A 21994-nucleotide genomic window follows, 5' to 3' on the forward strand; every position below is an offset into this window, starting at 1 on the left:
AAATAATGTAGTTTGGGCCATCTGTGATGTCCATCACAGATGGCCACAACTACTGCTACTTGTGTCAGGGCCCAGATCACGATCAGGTGAATTGCCGCGACTACAGTAGAATGTCCCCCAGAGTGCAGAGGTGGTGAGCTGAAAAGATAGCTAGGCTCCAGGCTGAAGAAGCCTTTGAACAATCGTTGACTTCGACATCTTCATCTTCGGGAAAGGTAAGAGAATCTCTTCACTCCGCCCAGTCTTCTCTGAGATAGCTGTGTCGCCATCACGAGCAGGAGTGCTGGTTGGCCTTCACAAGGACACTCCTCGAATCAGACAAGTGGCACATGGGGCACAAGATGACACCCCGGGTGGTAAAGACGCCTACACCCCTGGTGCTGAAGCCAACGCACAAAGCGCCGAAGATATCTCACCCTGTGCCGACAGCGGGGCAGAATACGGTGCACACGGTGCAGAGTACTCCGAACAATGTATCGAAACTGCACCATGAAAGGCGTACCAAGCAACAGAGATGGAGCACTGGGCATCCAAACCTCATAAGGCTCCAAAAGCGTTACAGCGTACATGCAAGTGCCCTTCTGATAGCCCTCCTCTCAAGAGGAAGAGACAGGAGACTCTTCATTTCTCTCAGCACCTGCAGAAGAGGTTCAGTCCCCAGTCTAGTCTCCTCTGACCTCAAGCTCATCGGTTGAGTGTTTTTAGCTCTTGCATCTCCAGAGGCTCTACAAGAGGAGTGGCAAGAATCTGTTCCACTCTTGGGAACTTCTCATCCACTGGATATACTAGCAGCTGCTATTCCATCACCAAGAATCCCAAAGGTGTATATCATTTATCACTGTACCACTTCAGATTCCGCCAGGAACTCAGGTTCCTTTGCTATGCTCCAATTTATGGCAGCAGGGCTCCAATTTATGGCAGCAGGGTCTCCTCAACCCATTTGCTCTCAATAATTTCTTACTCCAGTCTCTAGACTGGACAAGCAAGGCATAGAACAGGGAAATCCTATTCATCACTCTCCTAGCCAACATTCTCAACAAGCGGTGGAGCAGCTCACCAACACTGTATGCAGTTTCTTCACATCTCTGGTTCCACAAGCTACACCTTCAACTTTCCCTCCAGTGTACCCCATTCATCCACTGGAGACAATACCATCAGTGCCGGGTATACCCTAGTTACTAATGGCTGACTCTTCCAAGCATCAAAGCGAAGAACTCGCTCCTCTATCTCCATCTTCTCAGGATCCTTCACCATCATTATCCCCGAGATCAGAAAGTCCTATGCTATCTTCCCCTGGGAAGTCCCAAAGTAGCTCTACAGGCATTCCTTCCGACCCACCAGAGGAAGCTTCAGACCATTCCTTACCTCCAGAGAACCTGACGTATTCACATTTTGTTGAAAACATGGGTACTCTTTTGAAGATAGAGATTCGAAAGGAACCAGATCCCCACACTGAAGTAATGAGATTACTGCATGTCCTGGAGCTACCAGGCGAACCCACCACTTTCCCATCTCACCAAGTATTATAGAAATCTCTTAGGAAATTCTGGGAGATCCCTTCAGGTACCACCTGAAATTTCACCTCCAAAAATCACCCGGTTATGAAGTGGTGCAGTTTCCACATTATTCCGTTATGGTGAAGTCAGCCATGTGCAGGGCAAAAAAGACCAGACTCCACTCAAATTCACCTGCTGGAAGGGACCACAAGTGCTGGCCAGTTTTGGGAAAAAAGGTTTTTCAAGGCTCAGTGCTATCGACCCATATCCAACAGCACCAGTTCTACATAGTACAATATCTAAATGAATGCTTACAACAACTAAAGCCTTTTGTTTGATCCGAGGAAAGTTCAGGCGATTGTGCCACAACCCCTTCTGGACATGGAGGAAGGTCTGTGTCACCTTTTGAGAGCCGTTTATGAAGACTTTGACATGGCAGCGAGGACATCAGCAGCCTCCATTGCAATGCATCAAATGGCATGGCTCTACACCCTTGGCACATGTGAGGATGTCCATGACAAATTAGCTAATCTTCCATTTTCAGGTGAAAACCTCTTTGGTGACAAACTAAAGGAGACTGTCACCCAGATAAAGGACCAAAACTTTGCTGTGCAGTCACTCTCTATGGATGGAGACTGATCCTCTGGTTCCTGACGCTTCTATTCACAATTTAAGGAGCCCAATCCTCCAGTTCCCAAAGTTTCTATTTAAAATTTAAGTAGCCTTTCTACCAACGGAGGCCCTATTGGTCTTATCAGGGCTGCTAAAAACCAGCCTACCAGTCACCATGACCTCAAACGCCATCAATCCAACAAAGGGAAAGGCAGAGGAATAGATGCCAACAGAAACAACCAGCGCTTGCGGCTCTAAAATTGCTGCAGAATTATTAAGAACATCATTGCCACAGCAGATATTTGTTTGGGGCAGAATCCAACTGTATGCGACATCGTGGGCCTGAATAATATTGGACCAGTAAGTACTAGCAATAGTACAACACGGTTACAATCTCAGCTTCAAGAGCAAACCTTGAATGCTCCGCTTCTCCTTTCCTCTAATAGGTCAATCCTTTTACAGCGGGAGGTGTAGTCCTTCCTCAAACAGAACACCATACAAGAACTAGCCCACTCCCAACTACAAACAGGCTATTATTCCAATTACTTCCTCATCCCCCCAAAATCAGGGCATCTCTAGCCCATCCTAGATCTCAGAAATCTCAAAAGGCATTTTGCCGAGAAAAATTCAAGATGACTTCCCTGGGCACCATCCTACCCTTTATCTAACCGCAGGACTGTATGTGCTCCCTAGACCTCAAGGATACTTATGCACATATCCCTATGCACCTGTTGTCTTGGCATTATCTCTGCTTCAGAGTGGCAGACAAACATTGATATAAAGTCCTCCTTTTTGGCCTCTCTTCAGCCCCCAGAATATTCACAAAGTGTCTAGCTGTGGCCGTTACACACATCCACCAGTTGGGAATTTGGATTTTTCTTTATCTGGATGACTGGTTAATAACAGCCCCTCAAAGGAAACCCTACATCCACCCATAGTGTTAACTATTCACTGTCTATAGCATCTGGGGTTTGTAATCAATTACAAAAAGTCAAACATGCATCCAACCCAAACAGTATAGTTTATAGGAGCCCGAATAGACTCCATTCTATCTATGGCCTTCCTTTCGAGCGACTGAGACCAAAGACTTTGGAACCTGGCCATCCTCTAGTTGAGATCCACAGCATCTACCCATCTCATTCTCACCTTCCTAGGCCATCTGGCAGCAGCAATCCGTGTAGTTCCGTTGATTCTTCTACATGTATTTATTTATTTATTCTTTACAATAAATAAATAAATAAAATGTGAGGCGATTGCAATGGGGTTTGAGAATGCAATGGAATCAATTTCTTCAGCCTCTGTCTTTGCGAATGGTCTTAACTAACTTCATGAAAATGAACATCAAATAGTGGCTACGTCCAGGAGTATTGGAATCAGTGCTCCTGCTTCAGCCACAACCACATCAGATTGCCACAGATACCTTCACCCGAGGCTGGGGTGCGCATCTCCTACATTTCAAAACACAGAGTTTGTAGTCACTCCAAGAGACATGATAAATCTGCTAGAGTTAAGGGCAGTACGAAATGCCTTTAGGGTTTTACAACACATAACGATTCACGTCGACAGTCAAGTCGCAATGTATTATCTCAACAAACAAAGAGGAACGGGATCTTGGACCCTCTGCAAAGAAACTTCACCATCTGGTGCTGGGCAAAGGTACACCACGCCACCCTCCAAACTGTCTACCTTCTGAGAATCACAAAAACAGAGGCGGACAGACTCAACACAGTTTTCCAACCTCATGAATGGGTTCTTTCTCAAACTGTTGCAAACGACTTGTCTGCCGCTGGGGTTGCCCTTGGATAGATTTATTCACAACCAAACAGAACACACAACTGACCCGATTCTGCTCTTTTTTACCTGAGCCCTTGCAGGGAAGCACCAGATGCATACCTAATTTCTTGGTCCCAGGGACTTCTATATGTCTTTCCTTCAATCCCACTCAAGAACCATACAGAAATGTATGCAAGACCAGGCCAAGATGACATTAATAGCCCCAGCATGGCCCAGGCAACTGCCGAGATCCTGAGAAGTCTGGAAACATCTCGCCCTACTCACTCGGGGGGGGGGGGGGGGGGTTTACTCCTTAATCCCTTGTAACCTTCTCTCAATCTCACACTGTGGAAATTGAACGTTTGACCCTAGCACAATTCCATATATTATCCAAGGTCAAAGATGTCATAGTCTCAGCAAGAAAACCATCCATGTGACACAACTCTTCCTTCAAATGAAACCAATACACCAAGTAGTGTAAAGAACGTTCCTTAAACCCATTCATATGTGAACCTCGACTACTACTGGATTATATCCACTACCTATCCAGCAGAGGCCTCGCCACATCTTCCATTCGCGTACACCTAAGCGCTATAGCTACTTATCACGTCTTGGAGGAAGGAAATTCCATATCTCACACCATCTCTCATCTCACGATTCATGAAAGGACTTCTATACTTACAGCGCCCTTTACAAAAGCCTCTCATGCCATGCAATGTGAATATAGTCCCAAAAGGATTGATGGAACCACCCTTTGAACCATTGGAGAATGCCACACTAAAATACCTGATTTGGAAAGCCGTCTTTTTTTTTTTTTTTTTTTTTTTTTAGTGGCAATCAAATCGGCAAGAAGGATAAGCTAGCTACAGACCCTAGTGCACTTCCCATCTTATCTGCAATTCTTCCACGACAAAGTGGTCTTGTGAAACCATCCAAGGATCTTGCCAAAGGTGGTCTCTGCTTTTCACATCTAAGGCTCTATTCAGTCCATTATGCTTCCCACATTTTTTCCAAAACTGCATAAACATGAGCAAGAGAAAAAGTTGCCTTGCTGGACTGCAAGAGGGCTGTGGCCTATTGTAAATGACGAACACACAGTCATAGACAGTCTTCTCAACTTTTTGTGTCTTATGACCCAAAAAGACTGATTATACCAATTGCGAAAAGAACTCTCAAATTATTACACCCTGCATGCAACGTGCTATATGACAAAATCCCCTTACTGTATCACATCCTGTAAAGGCGCACCAAGTCAAAGTGACGGCAGCTTCTGTAGCGCATTTAGGAAACGTACCCATTGAGGACATTTACAAATCGACCACATGGTTGGCCATCCACACATTCCCATCGCATTAAAGGCTAGACGAACAGGTGAATTCAGATGGCACAGGTGGAAAAGCAATATTACACAATTTATCATCCAGGTGGATGCTGTCCATAGAGGAGTCCGGATTGTGTAAAAAAAAAATTGCAAGGAGCATAAATACAATACAACACTGGCCACATGGCCACAGTGAGGTCCATATTCACAAGCTATTTAGAGGATAATGTAATAGTTATCTGTCTAAATGATTTACCTGGCTATATTTCTAGTTTAGTTAGTTTTTTATATACCGTCACATCAGTAAAACCTTCACAATGGTTTACAATAAAATAAAAGAACAATACAATAAATCATTAATAGAATCAAAATTCAGGTAAATAGATAACTATAAAATAATAAATAATTAAGAGCCAGTACAAATACTAAAAAAATCGTAAAATCATAAAAAGGCACAGCTACAATATAAATTACAAACATTAAAAGTTCAGCCTTTATCCGTCTAAATTCTAGCTGGCTAATAAGTTAGGCAGCTAGAATTTAACCAGATAAATTTGGGGCATTCCGGAGTGTAACTGGGAGGAGTTGTTAGGCAGCTAAGTTATCCCGCTAACTTCAAAATTCAGTTTTAGCCAGATAACTTAGCCGGCTAAGTCTGGTCGAGTCAAAGGGCTGTCCTAAAGTTAGCTGGCTAATTAAGATAGCCGGTTATATTCAGTAGTGTGGCTGCACTGTTGAATATGCCTCCAAAGTTAGCTGGATAAGTTTATCTGACTAACTCTGCTATTCGGACTGTGTCTGAATAGCAGAAAAAAGCAAGTTTTTTTTCTGTAGATGGCAGGATGAATTAGCCATGTATTCCTTCCCTTCCTCACTGAACAGCATTTCTACATGCCCTGGATATCCTTTTGCTTGGAGATGAACTGAGGAGACTTCTAGAAGGCTCATTCGCACAGGAACTACTGTGCATTCCTAGTAGGGCGAAAGCCTTATGCTTTGAGAGACAGCTCTGCTTGGTGCCGCCCTGATGGCGTCACCCATGCAGCATGGCTAATTCATCCTGCTAGCTATGGAAAATACCATTTACAATAAGGAAACTTGCTTTTCTTAAAAATATTTTGTTGAAAATATATTAAGGACACTTCAAATAACTGCTTGTGTTTTGCTTTGTGTTACAGATTAAGAAATGTTCTCTCTGTCGTTGGTACAGATGCCTTAAAAAAAACAAAGAAAGATGATGATAAAAATAAGAAATCTAAAGAGGAGGTAAATTATGTTCATAGAATTTAAACTGTAATCTTGTGCAGAGCAGAAGCAGTGACCAGAGCCAGAAGAAAGCTGGGACATAAATTCAAACTATTTATTTTTTTCTATGAGCCAGATTCATTAAGGCTTTTCTCCCATTTGGGTCTATGGGAAAAACCCTTAGTGAATCAGGTTCTATGATTTTTATCTCTTTAATTTTTTCCTTCTTTTCATTGGAAGCTTTTGTGCTATTAAATTTTGAACATTTTAAGGTGTTTGTTTTCCTGCTAATTATAGGTTATTTGAGGGTATGAGAGATTGTTTTTTCCTGTGTTTTTTTAGCATGGATAGTTTTGTGATATTTATTTATTTAAAAGGTTTTTATATATCGCTTATACACACACGAAGTGGAACTAGGTTGTTTACAATTAGAAAAATAACATACATAATAATCAAACAAGATAATAAAATCAAGAAATAAAAGTATTAAATAAAACATAATGTACAAACTCTTAGTGAATCAAGGAGAATGACACTTCTAACCTGTTAGGCTGGAGTTATAAGCTAGGAAAGGCTTGTGAAAATAGGTTTTTATGGCTTTTTTGAAGTCATGTTTTGTGGTGAGCTGGCGAATGTGATTGGGTAGGGAGTTCCATATTTTCGGTCCAGCAACTGAAAAGACACAGTTGCGTGTTAAATTCAGTCTGGCAGTTTTAACTGTGGAAATTTTAAGAAGATTTTTGTTTGCAGAGCGTAGATGACGAGGTGGTTGGTAAATTCAGAGGGTGGAGCAAAACCATATAGATGAAGTACTGTTTAACAAGGTGTGGATTATCATTAGAATTTTATATTGGATTCGTTGGTGAATGGGTAGCCAGTGAAGTTGAACGAGGGTGGGAGTTATATGGTTTCTAAGGGGAGTGTGGGTAAGAAGTATAGCAGTGCAGTTTTGGATCAGTTGGAGTGGTTGTAGTGCATAGTCAGGGAGGCAGACAAGGGGTGGTCTTTTTCCAATAAACATCTATTTTTTTTTTTCCATCTGAATATTTTATTGTTTTGTTTTCATCTCGTCCTCCTACACCAGTCCAACCCTGTCAAGTGGGTTATTTCCCCCTACCAGCAGATTGAGGCAGACGACACTGTTTTACTGTGTGGCATCACAGCCACTACTTAGGAGGTGGTGCTAGCAGCAGGAATCCAATATTTTCTGCCTGTAGCAGATGGTAGGTCTGGATTGGTGCAGCAGCACGATATTGATCTCTGATCAGACCCCAGGGCCAAGCCACTGGCTTAGGCCAGCAGTGCGAGCCCTTTCCTCTGCTCTCAAACCATTTTGTGGGTGCTTGGTTGAGCTTGTTAGAGGAACAGTGTTTTGGGGAAAAAAAAAGAAAATAGAGCCTTAGATAAGTGGTCTATTTTTTTTTTTTTTAATTCTGAAAGGTTTTCCTGCCTTCCTCTTGCTCCTGCTTTCCTTACATTCTGCTCCTCTCTTTCTCTCTCCTCCCAATCTCCCTTTGCCCTGGCTCTGACTGTCCAAAATTAAAAAAAAAAACAAAAACCAGTAAAGAAGATTCCCCACTGCCTGCAAGATGTGCATTTGGGGCCGCAGTGAACAGGAGGTACCAGCCTTGTTGGCACAGTCGGGTGCATCACGACCGACCCCAGGCTTGTGCAGAGAGGTGGAGCAAGGGACTCACCTTGAAGCTGCCCGTTTTTGCAGCACTTTATTGTGGAGGGGAGAGGGTGGAGAGACCTGCTTGCAATGCAAGGCCTGCGGGGTCCTCCAAGCCTTGTCAGAAAAGAGTCCAGTTTGTTTAGCGTGCACCCGCTCAGGGGAAATACCTGGACAGTGTTTGAAGGTGGGCTTATTGCTCGCTTATCACCCACCTCGTTTTTGATGCGCCGACCTCTGAAGGGCCTGATACACGATCTGCAACATGGCCTCTAGAAATGGCAGCCAACTTAGACTTTCCCACGCAATTGGGCCCAGAAGCTGAGGCAGCACTGGAAGCGGGTGAGGAGCTAGATGAGCCTCCGATTTGGTGCTGGCAATTCCTCTAGTGGAGCCTTCGCCGGGAGATGCGTCTATCGGCCCCAGGGAGAATTTTCACCAGAATTCTTTTCTTTTTTGCACCAGGCTTTTTTTGCTTTTACTTGGCCAGGGGACGTGCTGCAAGGGACCACATGAGGGCCCTGGAAGATCTTGGCTCGGTTCCTTCCCCCGGTTCCTGCCAAATGGAACCGGGAGGAAGGAACCGAGCCAAGACTGGTGAGAGGAGCCTGGGGACGCGGAGAGCTTGGCGACCCTAGAGTAGAGGGAGATTCCCCCCTGTCCCTGAATTTGATTTGATTATCAGTCTTCCATTGGGATGAAATAGGGTTCTTGATTTATCAGGTGGTTGTGTGTCTTCGACTAGAAGAGTTGAAGCCACATGATTCTCCTGTGTAGGACTCCATTATTAAGGATAAGTGTAAAACCACTACTGCCTTCCCACTCCATCCGGAGGTGGAGGAGATGATGATGGCGGAATGGGAGTCCCTGGAGTTGGGCCTGAGCGGTGTCAACTTCCTGCAGTGGCTGTACCCCCTTCCACAGACTGTGCTGTGGAAGTTTTTTCAAGTGTCGGTGGTGAATGCCCTAGTCACAACTGTGACCAGGCATACTACTGTCCCTATAGAAGGGGGGGGGGTGTCCCCCGAGGAGCTTGTTTGACTCTTCAGCAACGTTGGTGCAGATTTCTGTCTGCTTGGTTCTTGTTGTCCGGACTCTCATTAGCTGATTCAAACAGCTTCTGGAGAGTGAGGAGATGGCCAGGATGGAATCTGCTGCAGCCTTTTTGGCAGATGCTTTGTACGATTTGTTACAGAGGTCCCCCCCATTGGTGGTCCTATCGGTTGCAGTGCGTCAACTCTTGTGGCTAAGTAATTGGGTGGTTGACTTGATATAAGGCTCGGCTGTTTGGGGAGGATCTGGACAAATTGATTAAGAACCTCAGTGATCCTAAATCCCAGCACTTGCCAGAAGATAAGGGTCGCTCCTTCTGCAGAGCTGGCAGAGGTCATGGACAATTCTGAGCCTCACTGCGGTATCGTCCCAGTAGACAATATTTTGATGCCACCTCCACTACGTGTTTGAGGATCCAGAGTCTGGGGTCAGTTGTTTTGCGGAGCCAGAATACAAAGAGGAGATTCCGGCTCTACTTCAGGAGTCAGTAGGGCCTCCTTATGAGGTTCTGTGGCTTCACTCACTCTTGATGCCTGTAGGAGGCCACACATAATGACCAATTAGTGGGTGTTGGGGATCATTCTTACCGGCTATGCCTTGGGATCTACATTGCCGCATTTGAGAAGTCTTCATGGTCTCCCCTTGCTCTGCTCCAGCGGTTCGCGAGACCCTCTTGAAACTGCAACTCATGCAGGCAGTGGTACTGGTGCCTCCATCAGAATGGAGCCGGGGTCTTTATTCCATTTACTTCATGGTACCCGAAAAGGATGAGTCTTTCCGGCCTATCCTGGATCTCAACAGCATGAATTGCTGTCTGCGAGTTCCACGTTTCCCTATGGAAACTCTGAGGTCCGTTCTGCTTGTGGTTTGGCAGGGGACCTGTCGGAAGCCTATCTCCATATTCCCATTCAGGTCGGGGATCAATAGTACCTATGGTTTTGTGTGCTCCAAGAACATTTTCAATTCCAAATGTTACCCTTTGGTCTTGCGACTGCACCGTGGGTTTTCTCCAAGGTGATGGTTGTGGTGGCAGCAGCCCTCCAGCGCAAGGGAATTAGGATACATCCATAAGAACATGCCATACTGGGTCAGACCAAGGGTCCTTCAAGCCCAGCATCCTGTGGCCAATCCAGGCCATAAAAACCTGGCAAGTACCCAAAAACTAAGTCTATTCCATGTTACCATTTCTAGTAATAGCAGTGGCTATTTTCTAAGCCAACTTAATTAATAGCAGGTAATGGACTTCTCCAAGAACTAATCCAATCCTTTTTTAAACACAGCTATACTAACTGCACTAACGACATCCTCTGGCAACAAATTCCAGAGTTTAATTGTGCATTGAGTGAAAAAGAACTTTCTCCGGTTAGTTTTAAATGTGCCACATGCTAACTTCATGGAGTGCCCCCTAGTCTTTGTATTATCTGAAAGAGTAAATAACCGATTCATATCTACCCGTTCCAGATCTCTCATGATTTTAAACACCTCTTTCATATCCCCCCTCAGCTGTCTCTTCTCCAAGCTGAAAAGTCCTAACCTCTTTAGTCTTTCCTCATATATTCAGGTCTCGCAACGCAACACTAGAACAACAAACAAATCAAAACTTGACATCCCAACAATTTCAACCGCCAAACATACTTCTGTAAGAAACAGAGCCATCTCAATCGCGGGACCGCACCTCTGGAATTCACTACCGGATCACCTAAGACTACAAAATAACACGAAAACTTTCAAAAAAGAACTCAAGACCTGGCTATTCAGACAGGCCTTCAAAGATGGGATCGGTTAATCCCCCCGTCCTAATCAACACAGCACACCCGAATGGATATTTAAAACATACATAGTCTTCCTTAAACCATACAATCACAATTATTTAAACCACATAGAGATATACCCAATGCGAATGATGTCTCACTCGCATCCACTGTTGTCCTTTTATGTTAATCATCCCCAAATTTGTGGAAGTACCACTCATCTCAGTACAATGTTAGATCTAGTTATTAGTATATGTGATTATTATATCTATTCATAACTCGTTACATCCCCTTACTGTGTTATCTCCCACACACAGTGTTACATGTTATTTCGTTTTTATGTAATTCCCGGTTCAGACAATTAACGTTATGTTTTCCAATGGTTTCTGCACATGTAATTTGTTGTTGCAAATGTAAACCAGAGTGAAGGCCTCTAGCTAAACCTCGGTATATAAAAACGAATAAATAAAATATCTCGATGATTGGTTAATCCGGGCATTGACTTATAAGGAGATAGAGCGTGTGACTCGAGTGGAACGATTTTTAGAAAATTTAGAAAGGGTTGTCAATTTCGCAAAAAGTCAATTACAGCCCACAAGTCCCTGGAGTATCTGGGGGCGCGATGACAGAGTACGCAAAATACTCAGTAAGATTCAGGGTTTCCTGAAACTCTCCATTCTCTCTGTATGGGGCTATCTACAGGTGCTCGGTTTCATGGTGGTGACGCTGGACTTGTTTCCATGGGCCAGGTCTCATATGTGTCCTCTCCAGGTGTTGCTTTTGATTCTGGTCTCCAGAGTCTCAGGATTGCAGAGTTTACCTTCCTTTGAGCCCAGTGGTCTGCCAGTCGTCGATCTGGTGATTTACTTCTGCTCACTTCTGAGGAGCGTCAACTTAACCATGCCAGATTGGATTTGGTCATAAAGGACGCAAGCCTCTTGAGTTGGGGGGGGGGGGGGTGCTCATTGCCAGGATCAGGTGGTCCAGGGGACTTGTTCTCTGGATGAGGCCTCATGATCCTCATGATCCAGGGCAATTTGGCTTTTCTCCATTTCTTCCTGCTGCTTCAGGGATGGGCCATTTGGGTCTATCTGACAATGCCACCGTGGTGGCATATGTGAATCAGTAGGGGAGGACCAGGAGTCACAGAGTCTTGGCAGAGACGTTGCTCTTTTCCCATGGGCGGAAAAGAATCTCCATCTTCTTTTGGCAGTGCACATCACTGATCTGGAAAATGTCCTGGCCTCTTCCTTAGCCACACTTTACTAGAACCTGTGGAATGGGAGCTGAGCTTGGCGTGTTTTTGCAGGATTTCTTACAGGTGGGGTCACCTTCAGGTGGGACTTGATAGTGACCTGGCAGAACATGAAGGTCGGCCATTTCTTCAGCTGACAGAATGGGGGTCGAAATGGATCGTCATCCTCATACAGCCCTGGCCGGAGGGGGAACTTTTGTATGCTTTCTCTCCATGGATCCTGGAATGCTGAATTCTGCGGCGGATAGAGCTGGAAAGCAACAGAATCATTCTAGTGGCTCCAGGCTGGCTGCACAGGCCGTGGTAGCTGTATGTTATTCAGCTCTAGTTGGTCCAACACTTTCACCTTCTAAGGGTGCAGGATCTCCTGGCTTAGGGTCCCGAGGTCATGGAGGATCCAACTCCATTCTATGTTACGGCTTGGCTCTTAAGTGGAAACAGCTCTGCAGGAAGGGGTATTCTTCACCAGTAATTTCCACACTGCTGAATTCCCAGAAATGGTCCACTTCCCTTGCTAACAAAAATTGAGCAGATGAATTACACATCACTCTTTGCAAGAACATACATATAACACAATGAGAGGTATCACTAAATGTTCACAATTAGTAAAACCATACACATTTTATTACAATAACTTCATAGAACATTATAGAGATATAAATATGTATAGAAGAACTAAATTTGTTCAGTGCACAATTTAATTAACAATATTTGAACATTCACAATACAATGTATAACCATTTTACAATAATATGTCAAAATATCACCTAATGACTTTACATATAAAACCCCACTAAAACCCAACCTCAATCATACTGTAACACACCTCATTCATACCCATTTACTTTATTACATAAAACTATATAAAAAATATTACTCTAGAAAGAGTTCTACTCCATTATTCATAACTAATAATCCCTTCTAAATTCTGCAGGCATATAGATGCCTCAATAACCTGATTTTATAGATGTCAGAAAAAGATTTTCCCATTTGCAAAATATATAAAATTAACAGCGCGTATCAATGTCTTAATACGTCCCAATCTTGTAAATATTGCCAAGCGTTTTTCCCTGACAAGGCACCCTCGTTTCACCCAACCAGGCTTCCTCAGGAGGCAATCACCCTATAATCACAAATAACACATAATCAGCCCTAACATTTATCACCATAAATCCTAAAGTGCCAATTAATATCCTGAACATATATCTCAACAAATAAATACCTAAAAAATAATCAGTTCAAAAATATGCAGCAAACCCGCTAATATGGCATCCATGCACACTCCAAGATTCACATAACAGACTCTTTAACTTTCATTACATCTCATCTATGAAACAAAAAATACCAAAAATATACAAAAAATGTAATATCTAAATATACATAATATACAAACTAAGATTCATTTGCAAATGTTCCTTACAACTTATCTCCAAACAGATCAGACCAAACCACTGCTTCTCGCACTGTATCGCCTGACAGACCAAGAATGCCACAGATGTCAATAACGCCTGCATATCCCACGTGTTTGACGTACATGCTTTTAAATTTTACTGGCCTAGACAGCACCAAGAATTTATCAATCACATAAATGCAGACCACTTTATTTTATTATTAAGACCAGAGCTTTTAGAAAAGTCATCTGATATGGAAATAAAGACTCGAGCTACATTAATTGTGCAATTCGCATTTATATCTGAGAGAGATTCTACCCTTAGACTTTATTTCAAATATCAAAACTCCAAATTTCATGGTCAGTTAATCAGGATTTTTCCCGATATTTCTCATAATACACAGTTAAGAAGAAAGGAGTTTTTATTGATGAGAGATAAGGTTATACAACGTGGGGCTAAATTTCTTTTACGATTTCCATGCCGCTGCATAATTCTGTATCAAAATACGAGGTATGTGTTTAAACAACCTGATCAACTTCGTTCATACCTTGACTCCTAATCCTATATCCTCCTTACGGGTCGATACAGTAAGGCCGCGTTAGAGTGCGGCAGTGCCGGGAGCACCCTCGTTTGCCCCACGCACTGTTCTGATCACATACCACTCGATACTCTATTTAAATTGCTTGCAAATGCAAGCCGCGTATGCAAAGCGTTAGGCGAAGCGTTAGGCCCGCGCAACCCATTTTACTGTATAGGCGCTTAATACAGCGCCTATACAGTATCCTGGGTGCGCTGGTACCTGTCATTTCAAATGACATTTGAAATGACAGGCACCAGGAAGTGGATCCCAACTTTAACCCAGGAAAACCGAAAATCCCCTCCTCCCGAAGCGGCTCGACATGTGCCAACTTACCTTTTTGTTGCTTTTCAGCCCCTTCCCTTCTCTGCTGCCCTTCGGAGGGGGCAGCCGGCGGCGAAAGCGGCTCGCAGCGGTCCTCCCCCGCACAGGTCCCGGTTCTCCTGGCTCGGCAACAGCAGTACAACAGCTAGGGCTCCATCCACCCCAATCCTTCCTTCCTTCCTGGCTCCGCCAAATTGTGAAGTGGCTTGCAGCGTCCCCCCCCCACGCAGGTCCCGGTTCTCCTGGCTCGGCGTGAGGTGAGAGCCCACTGTTCTGTGCCCTCTCCGGCACGAGCGGAGCAAAGTGTTCTTTCGTTGGCCGGAGCGCCCGTCGATTTGGGCGCTCCAGCCAATGAAAGCACGCCAGTCTATGCGCTTTCATTGGCCGGAGCGCCCAAATCGACGGGCGCTCCGGCCAACGAAAGAACACTTCGCTCCACTCATGCCGGAGAGGGCACAGAACAGTGGGCTCTCACCTCACGCCGAGCCAGGAGAACCGGGACCTGCGTGGGGGGGGACACGCTGCAAGCCACTTCACAATTTGGCTGAGCCAGGAAGGAAGGAAGGAAGGATTGGGGTAGATGGAGCCCTAGCTGTTGTACTGCTGTTGCCGAGCCAGGAGAACCGGGACCTGCGCGGGGGGGACTGCTGCGAGCCGCTTTCGCCGCCGGCTGCCCCCTCCGGAGGGCGGCAGAGAAGGGAAGGGGCTGAAAAGCAACAAAAGGTAAGAAAACAACAGAAAGAAATGTCGAGTCGCTTCGGGAGGAGGGGATTTTAGGTTTTTAGAGGTTTCCTTTTGGGGGAAAGTTTGCCGTCTACCTTTACCCCTGCCTCTAACGCAGGGGTAAGGGTAGGCGGTAAGTTAGCAGGTTAAACGCGGGGCAAAATGGCAGGGTAAAATAGCGATAGTCGGGGCGCGCGTTATTGTATGGGAGGAAATAGCTAATTCGATCGTTTACATCTGATAAACATGCCGCGTGCGGAAGGGGTTACCCGGGGATTTAAAGAGGCGGTAAGGATGGGTTAAAGGGGATAGTGTATTGCAGGAAGGGCTAACGCGGCCGGAAAGTGAGTAGAAAGCGGGTTAGGAGCGGGGTAACCGCGGCACCACTTTACTGTATCGAGCTGTTAGTTATTAAACTTGGGGGAAAATAGTTAAATATGGTTTAGACACAAATGTTGGTGTTAAATTTTCTTTGCATAACTGCTCTTTTCTTATAGCCTCTAGACTCTATAATTTCCTATAATTGGATTTCTAAGGTTTTCACAGAATGTATGTGTATTATTTCAGATATTTGTTGTTTCATATTAATTATATGGTGGATACAAACTGTGTAATATCTGTTTAAAATTGAAAAGTTAATAAAAATAAAATGGAAAAAAAAAAAAAAGACCAAACAGCGTTAATGGGTGCCAATAATAAATGAAACGCTGTTCACATTGACATAGTTTATGAGAAACATCCCCTCCACATGTACCATTTAATTGTTTAATAACAAAAAAATTTACATCCTCAATCTTATGTGACACTGAAGTCCAATGGAGTATACAAGATTAGCATTCTCTTTTAATGTCTGAATGCTTCTCATATGTTCAATAATTCTCTGCCTGATTTCCCTCTTAGTTTGCCTGATATAAATATAAGAACATGGGCATATCATTGTGTATATAACGCATCTTGATTTACATGAGAAAAGGCCCGGTAATGTGTATGGATAAGATAGGCTTCTATGAGAAAATTGTCGGATAGTTAACAAGTTATCCCAAACCGAACATTCATCATACCTAACCTGTCCATTATCCCCTTCTTGTACTGTTTGTGAAATCATCTCTTCTAAATAGTCTGCTCTTCAAATTCTGTCCCTTCCTGACTGCAAAAATCATTTTTTCTAAAAACAATGACAAAGATCCCAAACTGGCCATAGTTTCAAAACAATACATTTCACTGCTGTCTTACGCAATGAGTATGGTATGGTACAAATTATTACATGAGATATAGGCACTTTATGATTTTTAATCAATAAATTTGACCTATTAGCATATAGACCCCGTTTGTATGCTTTTCTAATACAACAATATATGACTTGTAGATATATAAATCTCTTCATTAAGCTAGAGTTCCACACAGTCTTTCATCTTTTCATCTTACAAAAACTTAGATTGTAAGCCCTCTGGGGATAGAGAAATACCTACAGTACCTGAATGTAAACCAGTGTGATATCTCGATTGAGATCGAATGTCAGTATATAAAAATAAATAAATAAATAAATTAAATCTCTCTTCCCCGGTGGAGGGTTATCTATTGGTTGGGGGAGGATCACATCCTGGGCCCTAAGTGTTTAATATCTGTCCTTTAATGCATACCAGTGATGATGTTAAATACTGTACTGGTGTTCCAACATAACTTTGAGGAAATCATTCAAATATAAATAATGACATTTTCCATTAGTCTCTCTTGAAATATACATCCAAATACTGAAATCTGTAAACCTGTGACTGTTTCTAGATAAACTTGATACTTTGGTCCACCCCTTGGGATCCCTTCCTTATTCTTGAATTGGATATGAGGCTTCCTTGGGCAACTTGGTCTAGGAGTATTTCTTTTCCTTAAGGGCTCCTCTTGAAATACCTGAGATCTACAGCTTCCCCTGAAATTCTGCAGTGTTCTCTCCTCTTTTCTCTGATACTAGATGGTCATTTCCACAGCAAGTAACTAATGATGAGTACCTGGTGGATGACTCTTTTTCTCCTCTTTCTTTCCAGAGTGTGGAACTAGTTGGGTATCCACGTCTCTTTCACTCGCTAGTTGAGCAGGTTGATCCCCCTGAATTAGGGACGTCACAGCTGAAAAAAAACAGCTCCTTTTACTCCAGCTGGGTAGGAAGGGTGACTGGAAGCATGCAGCCTTCTCTCCAGGGTTTGCATCTTCTAGACCCAGTTGGCATGGTGCTGAAACATGGAGCAGGTGCTGATCTTCAGTTAAGGCTTTTACCTGGGTTTAGAATAGTGGTGTGTGTTTTCAAGTAGGACGAATGATTGAAAGAATTCTTTACTTCCATAGATCTGAGATTGATAAATAGATAGCTCCATGAGCTAAAATAAAGGAAAAAATTAACTTAATGCATTCATTTTGTTAAACAGTTTGCTTAGTAGGAAGGAAATGTTGGCATATACTTCAGATTTGCTTTGTTACTTTTCACCTTTTCTGTTCTTAAATCTTTCAGTATCAGCAGACCTGGTATCATGAGGGTCCAAACAGCCTGAAAACAGCCAGACTCTGGATTGCCCGATATTCACTTCCTCGGTGAGAAGTTGCAAAGAGATGGGGGTCACATTACAAAAGGGAGTGATATGTTTTAGCTGAAGAGTTTTAACCCAGTTCTTTCCAACCCTAGGCATAGTTGGAGCCAGCTGCAGCTGGCACCACTGGGTCTAGGCATGACAAACAAAAACCATGATGGCAGATATGGACTGTAATGTCATATTGTCTGCCCTATTAGCAGATTTAGTTGCAGCCACTATGCTGCTTCTTCATGTTCGGGTCAACCAGACCCAGCTCCAGTAGAATATCTGGAATTTCAGGCATTTTTTAGCCCCTTTTGTTTGCATTTCAATTTTCAGTCTAGTTTCTTTCCAGTAAGTCACTATGTAAAAATAGGTCCTTGAGGTTGTATATGCCACTGGTTTTTAATTTCCATTTCAAATCATTTCTGTTTAATAGTTAAACTCAATTACTGCACAGAGAAATGGAATCCAGCTCTCAGTCCTTGGTGTTTTTGTGCCTGTTGTCCTTAAAGTTGTATCAGCTGGTAAGGAATGGATTAGAGATCTGTCAGATGGCTCCTGGTTTATGTCTGACATCAGTTCCTTATGCCCAGAAATAAAGAATCAGATTTATCAAAAACAACATAGGCTGGTGTCATCTTATAGCCTAACAAATTTGTAGGCATGACCTTTTGAGGACCAGAGTCAATTTTATCAGATCAGTTAATCCATAACGTTCCACCAGTCTTTCTTTTTGCTGCTACAGACCAACACAGCTACCCCTGTGGAACTTTTTATCACTGATTTATCAAGACTACTAGTTTCAATCTTTTATTTCCTGTAAGGAAAAAAACAAATATTTAACCAATGCAAATATTATATAACAGTATTAAAAGAAAACAAAACGTTGCACATTCAGTCTTAAAATATACAAAAGGAAGCAAACAGCAAAAGGAAACCAGCGAAGTACTACCAGATATGTCATAAACATATCGTGAGAAACGATCTGGCATTACATACGAGTTCATACATGATTCCAGAATAATTGAGATATTTTATTGTAGTCCATTGATTAATAAAAAAATGAAGCTAAACAACAATGCAAAAGAAGAGGAAAAGGACCTCTACATACCTGATCATAAATTATTATAGATTTAAAGCAGTAAGCTGCCAGTATTAACCGTGCATATGTAAGTTCTATTCATTTTATTAGTAGCTACCAAGTCATATTTATGTGGAACTCATGCAAGACTCTGCCATAGGTATTCATCAATAAATGACCTGATTTTTCAATTAGTAGTTATAACTGCAAGAGAGAGCAAAATATCTAATGGTTTCCTCTGCGAGGAGAATAAAATATCTAGAAACATACCAGACTTCTACATGACAATTTGGTACAAAATCTTTCTGCACTTTTACAATGTTTGTAATTGTGCCATACTTTTAAGCAGAAATTAATTGTAATAGAACAATAAAACATTAAATATTCAAATGTACCAATTTTCTTAGTACAAAGAAGCGTAAATTAGGGATAGAAGAATCTACCTTATGTAGATTCTCCAGCATCTATAAAATTCTATGGGCGCTTAAAAAAAATATATATATATATATATATTGGGTCAAGGAGGTTGGTAGAGAACACCTTTGACCAAAAATAAGAGCCATTGCTTATTGACTAAAGACTCTTGTAATTCATTTTCCCATACATTTTCAATACCTTTGCAGCTACTCATCTTCGCAGTACATATGCTTAGTAAAATTAGGCTGCACAATGATTATTGGCTTTAATTTTTTCATTCAGTGTAATTTCATTCAGGGAAGTCACCTATGCTTAGATGTAACCATCATTAATACTGAGAACAAAAATAATGATATTTTTCTCTTAATTTAGCAAACATCAAATATTTATTTGCCATAATGAGACCCACCAACCCAAATACCTGCAGCTTTCCAAGCTCTCCAGTTTATTCTGTTATGAGCAACTTTAAATTGTCCCATAATGGCATTTGTAAAGAATGACTCCATTTCCTGGCACAGACTTTGTATCCGGACTACGTCTAGTAGTCTGCTTTGGTGGCTCAGTGGCTATTGTGCAGAGGGCCCCCCATTGAATTTCCAGGTTGGGCCTTCTGAACCCTGTGATAACCGGGACTGAGGATGCCACAGCCCCTAAAGGTCTGATGGCTGGATTTAAAGTCCCTGATACAGGGTTCCAGGAATTACCCAGTGGCTCCTTTCCTCAGGACTCTTACTGTAATGACCAGACATAGAAGGATGGGTCTGTTAAGGGGTAAGAAATCCCCAGGGAGTTACAAATGAAGACTCATGTTGCTGGTTACGAATGAGCTGGAAGAAAAAGGAGTTGGCAACCCCCTTCCCCCCCCCAAAAAAAGAAAACTCCTGATAAATTATAAAAGGTAGAAAACATTAAATAAAATGCTGTGTGTTTAGAGTTTAGGTTTAACCAGTAATATGGGTGTTACAGGGCAGCTATGTACAGATTGAGCAGTCATTTATTCATTTAATGCATTTGTTCCACACTCCCAGAGTGGGTTACGGTGAGTAGAATAGTGAAATAGAGAGTAGTAACTTAGACAACTATTGTATTCCTGTTTCAATGTTTGCAATAGCTAAAAGAGCTGTAATGCTACAGAGAGCGGCAGTGCATGGTGGAATAACCCTCATTAATTAGTTAAAGTATTTACAAAGAACAATAATACACTGTGGGGAAACAGAAAAGAACTTACACTCTATAATTACAGAGAGCAGTTATAAAGTAAGCATGCCATAATAGATTTACAAGACAACATGGACTCAGAAGTCCATGACTAGGGTAGACAGAGGTGCAGGCGAGGAGTCACAGGAAAAGCCAGGTCTTCAGGTGTTTCCTGAACTCCTAAACTCAGGTGCTCAGCTGTAGCTATGTCGGGAGGGAGCAGAATCCAGTGAAGTGGTGCAGGAGAGAGTTTTCTTCTCTGCTGTCAGTGAACTTGACTTCTTTAGGTAACGGGATCCACAGGCAATTATCATGTGAGTACCATAGGGCTCTGATGGAAGGTGTTTAGACAGACTGGATGTGAGATACTGTGGTCCTTGATCATTTAGCACTTTAAAGATAATAAGGAGCAGTTTAAACCTGGATCCACAGTGGATAAGGAGTCAGTGTAGGTCAGCCAGTACAGATGAGATTTGGGCTTTCAGGCTTCAATTTGCAATGGCCATGTTCTATACAAACAGAAGTTTTAAGATGCATTTCTGTTGTAGACCAATGTGTAGGGAGATACAGTAGTCAAATCAAGAAAAGATATATGCCCAGACAACTGTGACTAGAAAGCTGTAGAGATGTGAATCGGAACCAGAATCGGTTCGGATTTCAGTTCCGATTCACATCTCTAGAAAGCTGGGTGTCATAGCTGGCAAATGTATTGTAGCTACCAGAAGGTAACTCTGATTATAGCTAAATGTTTGGCCTTCCAGTATTTGGGACGAGTCGAATATGACACCAAGGTTCTTCAATTTGCAGCTGATTTGTAAATATATGTTGATGAGGAAAAGTGAAGAATAGAATGCCTGAGTAGAAGGCATAGTGACTCAGTGGGTTTCAGTTTGTCAGGGGTTCAGCCTATTCCTGACAGACCATTCAGATTTTGGCTAGGCAGTTGTTTGCTTTTACAATTGCTCCCTGTTGGTCTGTGCCAAGGGGGATCACCAGCTGGAGATTGTTTGTATACATATAATAGGTTAATCCCTTAATGTAACCACAAACCAAAAGTGAAAAAACTGCAGCCTTCTTAAAGATCTCTTCATTGTCAGTGCAATATCCAGAGAAGTCAATTTATTAATAAAGGGAAGCATATCATATAAGGGTATACGCACTTGATCAGCTGTGTCTTTTTACCTTTGCTTTTATCCCCCTTTTTTAAATCATTTGGCTCCCTGAAAATCACTGTTCTTTATTCATTATTTTTTTTTTATTTGCACATAAAAATAATTTAAAAGGGAGTGCCCATTTATGAAGCCTGTTTATTGCAGCTCTTATTTTGAAACAACTGTTTATAACTTGATTCAAAATCTATATTTTAATAATTTTCTTCTTTAGATAGTTGCTCTGACAGTGATGTGGTCTTTAAGAAGGTACATATAAGTGACATTGAGACTATGTAGTAGCAGGACCAGAGGATGGGAGTCAGTTCTGAGCCCTGTGGGGATACTGCAGTTTAGTCTCCAAGAGGGAGGTATAATCATCTCCCAAACTGCATCC

At 42.5% G+C, this 21994-nt stretch overlaps 1 protein-coding gene across 4 annotated transcripts in view; it reads left to right on the forward strand.

Annotated features, from left to right (window-relative positions):
• The window catches only part of PRPF4 (pre-mRNA processing factor 4), a 124410-nt gene that overhangs the window by 33657 nt on the left and 68759 nt on the right, over positions 1-21994 (forward strand). For all 4 annotated transcript variants that reach the window (XM_029611847.1, XM_029611846.1, XM_029611848.1 and 1 more), the window contains exons 4-5: positions 6381-6468; positions 17694-17773. In XM_029611847.1, coding sequence (XP_029467707.1) covers positions 6381-6468; positions 17694-17773 — 168 coding nt within the window. The remainder of the gene's footprint in view (positions 1-6380; positions 6469-17693; positions 17774-21994) is intronic.

This window comes from Rhinatrema bivittatum, chromosome 8 (assembly GCF_901001135.1).
Source record: "Rhinatrema bivittatum chromosome 8, aRhiBiv1.1, whole genome shotgun sequence".
Taxonomy (NCBI): Eukaryota; Metazoa; Chordata; class Amphibia; order Gymnophiona; family Rhinatrematidae; genus Rhinatrema; species Rhinatrema bivittatum.